The sequence below is a fragment of the Marmota marmota genome, unplaced genomic scaffold (assembly GCF_001458135.2).
Source record: "Marmota marmota marmota unplaced genomic scaffold, marMar, whole genome shotgun sequence".
In the NCBI taxonomy this organism is placed as follows: domain Eukaryota; kingdom Metazoa; phylum Chordata; class Mammalia; order Rodentia; family Sciuridae; genus Marmota; species Marmota marmota.
The window spans coordinates 6,101,435-6,108,534 of NW_026000077.1; the positions used below are offsets into that span (position 1 = coordinate 6,101,435).

At 37.0% G+C, this 7,100-nt stretch overlaps 1 protein-coding gene across 5 annotated transcripts in view; it reads right to left on the reverse strand.

Moving 5' to 3' along the window:
* Spag17 (sperm associated antigen 17) overlaps nt 1-7,100 on the reverse strand; it is a 221,680-nt gene that overhangs the window by 49,574 nt on the left and 165,006 nt on the right. For all 5 annotated transcript variants that reach the window (XM_048814580.1, XM_048814581.1, XM_048814579.1 and 2 more), the window contains one exon: nt 4,946-5,128. In XM_048814580.1, the coding sequence (XP_048670537.1) occupies nt 4,946-5,128 (183 nt within the window). The remainder of the gene's footprint in view (nt 1-4,945; nt 5,129-7,100) is intronic.

Genomic DNA, 7,100 nt, shown 5'->3' on the forward strand with positions numbered 1-7,100 from the left:
ACACAGAATAGAGAACACAGAGACAAACCCACATAATTGCAGTTATCTCATATTAGACAAAGGTGCCAAAAACATATATTGGAGAAAAGATAGTCTCTTCAACAGACGGTGCTGGGAAAACTGGAAATCCATGTAACAAAATGAAATTAAACTGCTATCTCTCACCATGCACAAAACTCAACTCAAAGTGGATCAAGGACCTAGGAATTAAACCAGAGACCTTGCGCCTAATGGAAGAAAAAGCAGGTCCAAATTTCCATCATGTTGAATTAGGCCCTGACATCCCTAATAAGACTTCCATAATGCAAGAAATAAAATCAAGAATCAATAAATGGATGGATTCAAACTAAAAAGCTTGTTCTCAGCAAAAGAAACAATCAGTGAGGTGAATAGAGAGCCTACAGAATGGGAGCAAATGTTTACTACAAGCACATCAGCTAGAGCACTAATCTCTAGGATATATAAAGCACTCAAAAACCTTAACATAAAAAAAAATAACCCAATCAATAAATGGGCCAAGGAACTGAACAGACACTTCTCAGAAGAGGAGATACAATTAATCAACAAACATATGAAAAAATGTTCAACATCTCTAGCAATTAGAGAAATACAAATCAAAACTACTCTAAGATTTTATCTTACACTAGTCAGAAGGGCTGTTTTCAAGAATACAAACAACAATAAGTGTTGGCGAGGATGTGGAGGAAAAGGCATACTCATACATTGCTGGTGGGACTGCAAATTGGTGCAGCCAATATGGAAAGCAGTATGGAGATTCCCTGGAAAACTTGGAACAGAATCACCATTTAACCCAGCTATCCCACTCCTCGGTTTATACCCAAAGGATTTAAAATCAGCACACTGTAGTTATACAGTCACATCACTGTTTATAGAAGCACAATTCACAATAGCTAAATTGTGGAACCAAACCAGATGCCCCTTAGTATATGAAAGGATAGGGAAACTTTGGTATATATACACAATGGAATATTACTCAGCATTAAAAGAGAATAAAATCATGTCATTTTCAGGTAAATGGATGGATTGGAGAATATAATGCTAAGTAAAGTAAGCCAGTCCCCTAAAACCAAAGGCTGAATGTTTTCTGTGATAAGAGGATGCTGACTCATAATGGTGATGGGGGTGGGGAGCATGGGAGTAACAGATGAACTTTAGATAGGGCAAAGAGGAGGGAGTGGTAGGGAGGGGGGATGGGAGAAGGAAAGACGGTGGAATGAGACGTCATTACCCTAGGTACGTGTATAAAGACACAAATGGTGTGAAAATACTTAGTGTACAAAAAGTGGCTTGAAATGTTTTGCTCTATATGTGTAATGTGAAATGAATTGCGATCTGTAGTCATATATAACAAATTAGATAAATATATAATTTAATTTTAAATAAAGGATATTAGGATTCCCCCAACACCCACCTCTCTCTGTCTTTGCTTCCTGGCAGCTCTGTAGTAAATAGGCTTCCTCTGTTAGGTGATCCTGTCAGGAGGTACCATGCTGCCCTAGGCCCTTAGGCCCAGAGCAGCAGGGCCAAGCAACCATGGACTGAAAGCTCTGAAATGGAGGCAAAGGAAACATCTCCTCCCTTGAAGTGGCTTTAACTCAAGTATTTTGTCACAGTAATGGAAAGCTAGCTGACACACTTCTTATTGCTATTGCCATTTCCCTTTGCTTGCTAAATCCTTGGGTATTAACAGATATGATTTCTTTTTAAAGTCATCTTTGAAAGAATATTGGGGCTATTTGTTGTAATTGTTTTGTTTTATGGCATATGTTGTATGTTTTCTCATTTGTGACTTTAGTCGTATGAGATTTTACTTTTCTCCAAGTAAATCCAGCTATGAATTTGTAAAAAAAAAATAAAATAAAATAAATAAAAAATAAATAACTTCACACTCACTAGCCAATGGAGGAAATTCCAATTTTGGGAAAGGAGAGCGAGAGCGAGAGCGAGAGAGAGAACAAAGAAGGAAGGGAGGGAAAAAATGCTAAGAGTAGGGGTTGATGAACCTTTTTGGTCAAGGACCAGAAGTAAATACTTCAGGATTTATAAGCCTTACATTCTCTGTTGCAACTACTCAAATATTCCATTATTTTAAAAATTTGTTCTAATTAGTTATACATCATAGTAGAATGTATTTTGACATACTATACATATATAGAGTATAATTTCTCATTTCTGGTTATACATAGAATTACACTGGTTGTATAATCATATATGCACATAGGATAGTAATGCCTGATTCATTCTATTATCTGTCCTATTCCCATTTCCCCTTCCTTCCCTTCATTCCTCTTTTTCTAACCCAAAGTACTTCTATTCTTCCCTAACCCTTGCCCCCTTATTGTGAAGTAAGCATACACATATTAGAGAAAACATTCAGTCTTTGGCTTTTGAGGATTGGCTTATTTCACTTAGTATGATAGTTTCCAGTTCCATCCATTTACCAGCAAAAGCCATAATTTCATTCTCTTTTAGACTGAGTAATATTCCATTATGTATATATATCACATTTTCTTTATCCATTCATCTGTTGAAGGGCACCTATGTCAGTTCCACAGTTAACTATTGTGAATTGAGCTGCTATAAACATTGATGTGGCTGTTTCACTGTAGTATGCTGATTTTAAGTCCTTTGGGTATAAACCAAGAAGTGGGATAACTGGGTCAAATGGTGGTTCTGTTCCAAGTTTTCTAAGAAATCTCCTTACAGCTTTCCAGAGTGGTCACACAAATTTGCAATCCCACCAGCAATGTATGAGTGAAATCTCCCCCCACATCCTTGCCAACATTTATTGTTGCTTGTATTCTTTTTTGTTTTTTTGGCCAGGAATTCTAATCACTTTCTGCCTTTTATTTTTGTATATCTTTTCAAATTTTTTATTTATTTATTTTAATTAGATATATACTACAGCAGAATGCATTTTGATTCATTGTACACAATTGCAGCACAACTTTTCTTTTCTCTGATTGTACACAATGTAGTGTCGTACCATATGTGAGTCATACATGTACCTAGGGTAATAATGTTCATCATAATCCACCATCATTCCTGCCCCCATTCCTCCTTCCTTCCCATTCCTCCCCCTTGCTCAATCAAAGTTCCTCCATTTTTTTCCATGCACTGCCCCCCCCCGCCACCATTATGGATCAGCATCCACTTAGCAGAGAGAACATTTGACCTTTGATTTTTTGGGGGTTGCTTGTATTCTTGATAATTGCCATTCTGGCTAGATGAAATCTCAGTGTAGTTTTAATTTGCATTGCTCTAATTGCTAGAGATGTTGAATATTTTTTCGTATATTTGTTGACTGATTGTATTTCTTCTTCTGTGAAGTGTCTGCTCAGTTCTTTTGCCCGTTTATTGATTGGGTTATTATTATTATTTTTTTTTTTGGTGTTAAGTTTTTTGAGTTCTTTGTATATCCTGGATATCCTGAGGAGCAGGTGGCAAAGATTTTCTCCCATTCTCTGGGCTCTCTCTTCACACTCTTTTTTCCTTTGCTGTGAAGAAGCTTTTTAATTTGATGCCATCCTATTTCTTGCTTCTTGATTTTACATCTTATGCTTTAGCAGTCCTAAGTCAACATGATGTAGATTTGGGTGTACTTTTTCTTCTATTAGGCGCAGGGCTTCTGGTCTAATGCCTAGGTCCTTGAACCACTTTGTCTGCTCTTCCATGATTGAGCAAACACAACCAAAGACAAGTAAGTAAACAGAAGTGTGCCTGTGCTCCAGTGGTTCTTCATGCAACAACACTGAACTTGAATTTCTTATCTTTTTTACATAGATGCAATATTCTTCTTTTGATGTTTTTTTTTTTTTTTTACTAAAGTGTAAAAAAAAAAGCCCAACAAACCATATTTAAGTCATAGGACATACAGATCAAGTGGCCAGGCCCTGCCATGCCTGGACCAGAGGTGAGAGGAGAGTCTCAGAGTCCACAGACAGAAATGGAAGACAGATCACTGCCACAGAATAGCTGAGCACCTATCCCGACTCTCTGTCTCCCCATTCTTGGCCTTTCTAGAGACAATTCTCCATGGACTCTCCTAGTCACATACATTTGCCTGCAGCCTTGGGTTTGCTCTCACTTTTACCTGGGTACAGACTATTCTTGTATGGTTCTTCGTGGTGGCATTGTTTTTGTTTGTTTATTATTGGTGCATTATCATGACAGTGGGATTCATTATTCCAGATTCATACCTACACATAATATAATTTGATCAATCTCATTCCCCAGTACCTTCCCTTTCCCTCCCCTCCAATCTCCCCTGATCTCCTTGCTCTACTGTACTGGTCTTCCTTCTATTATTATATCAACTAGTACGTCACACACACACACACACACACACACACACACACACATAATTCACTTGCAATATTTGTACATACACATATATAACATAATTCCCTAGTACTTCCCCCATGCCCTCCCCTCATTCCTCCCTCTTGATCCCTTTCCTCTCTATTCTATTGGTCTGTTTTCCTCTCCCTTTTATAATCCCTTTCCCCCACCTCCAGCTTCTGTATATGAGAGAAGACAATCCACTCTTGACTACCTGAGTCTGGCTTATTTCACTTAGTATCATGTTTTCCAGTTCTATTCATTTACCCACAAATGACATAATTTCATGTGGTGGAATTATTTTTAAAATGTCTACTAATATTTCTTTATTTCTGTTCTGATTATCTATTGGGTTTTAACACGTCTATTGCCCCAATTGTTGGGGTTGCCATCCCCATCAAAGTACACTTGAAAAATCAAGGAAAAAATAATGGCATTCATCATTGTTTGCCCAAAGCATTGGCAGAAAGTGGCTAACTGAAGCCCAAGATGATGGAGGTAAAATCTACATGGCTATTGACTACATGAAATGTCTTAAAAGCAGAGCCACAGGCTCTCTCTCCATACTGAAGATGTGCTTCACCTGAAAGCTGTTTCCTTCAGGATCCAGGACCTCACAGATAATCGCTGATGTGTGCTTCATGATGTACCTGCTGGATCTCAGGTGCTCACGCTTTTGAAAATGGTAGATAGTACTGGAATCATGGCAGTACGTAGCTGAACAATCCCTATCAATGTAAAGGCAGCCTGTGTTTGCAGGTAGCACCTGGAGGGGGAAAGGCAAGGCAGAGAGTATCCTCAATTTCTTATTGCATTTGAGGTCTTAGAAAATCATGTTAGGAAAAAAAAAATATATGAGTAGGTACTAATCACAAACTGTTATTTCCAGGAAGAAAACATAAACCAAGAGAGACTTGACCCTTGGGAAGGACCACTTGATAAGACAAGCTGAATTATTAAGATACAGTTCTTCTGTGTTCTCACATGTTTCCTATCCACTTTAATATTTCTTTTAAGTAATTGCTCTGTGCCCTTTATTTTCTACATTTAATGCATTTTAGCTGGGGTAAACAAAACATGTAGAACCTGTCAGGTTTTTGGATAAAAAGCATCTCTAAAAGGGCCCAAAGCAATGGGATAAATATCAGAAGCTTTTATGGGTTCTCACACCTCTTGTGACCAATGGAGTCCTTAAGTAATAGAGTTTATGTAATGACTTCTAGTTCAGAGAGATTCTTTTCTGAAACATAATTCATGAATTATAAATTCACCATTTAGGACTATTAGGGAATGGGAAAGGGATGGAGAGAGGTGGGAGGGAGAGGAGAATGGAGGATGGACTTGACCAATGTATGATATATATATATGTGTGGGAACATCATAGTGAAACCCAGTGATCTGTAAATTAATGTGTTAACAATAAAAAATTTAAAATAAACAATTATATACTTTAAAAGTGTATACTTCAGTCATTTTTTAGCATGTTCCAAAATTGTGTGGTTATTACTAATTCCAGAACATTTTTATCAGCCCCAAAGGACCCTGATCCCATTAGTAGTCATGTGCATCATTCCTGGCTCTAAGCTCTGGCAACCACTAATCCCCTATCTCTGAATTTACCTGTTCTAGACTTTTCATATAAATGGAAGCATGCACCATGTGGCCTTTCCAGTCTAGCTTCTTTCACTTAGCATCATTCCATTTTATGGGTGAATGATATTTCATTCTATGACTAGCTCACATTTAATGTACCATTCATGAGTTGCTAAACAGTTTTTTTTTAAAAAAAAAATAATCTCAAAGCTCTGCTATAATCATCCATGTATAAGTTTTTGTGTGGGTGTGTGTTTTAATTTTTCTTGGATATATATCTGGGGATAGAATTGCTGAGTCAAATGACAACTATGTTTTCTTTTTGAGGAATTGTCAAGCAGTTTCCCAAAATAATGCAGTATTATTATCCCCACTAGCAATGTGTTCAAGATTCCACTTTTCCCACAATCCTAGCTCACTCTGTGATTGTCCCTCTTGTTGATTACAGTTATTCTGATTGTGGTTTAAGTAGCATCTGATTGTGGTTTGTTTTGCACTTCCTTAAGTGACTAATGATGTTAAGCATGCTTTTCTGGTTTATTCGCCATTTGTTTTTTCTTGGAGAAATTGAAATCCTTTGCTCATTTTAAAATTGGATTACTAGTCATTTTATTGTTAAGTTGTGGTTCTTTATTTATCCTATGCATTAGATGATCATTATCATATATATGATATGCAAATAGTACCTTCTGTAGTTTATCTTTTGCTTTTCTGGTGTCATCTGAGACAAATTTATTTTTATTCAAAAAAATTTTTTTAAATTTTTTATTTTATTTTAAACTTTTGGAACGGTACCAAAGAAACCGTTGCCTAATTCGAGGACATGAACATTTACATCTCTCATGTAAATGTTTTCTTTTATCTCTCACTTTCAGTACTTCCCTCACCCCATGATAATCTACACTGAATGAAGGAGGACGACATTATTGTCAGAAGGGATAAACTGGCTTCAGTAACACAGGTTTGTCAGTGAGATCTTTGTTCATCATGTCTGGATGAGTTCTCAGGACCTTGTGAGGTGGTATGGGGTGCCTTGGCTCCACATTCCATCTCTAGCCAGAAAAAAAATGGTGAAGGCAAATCCTTTCAAGACTACAGGGACTGCAGGATGACACCAGGTAATTGTTTTTTTTTTTTTTTTTTTT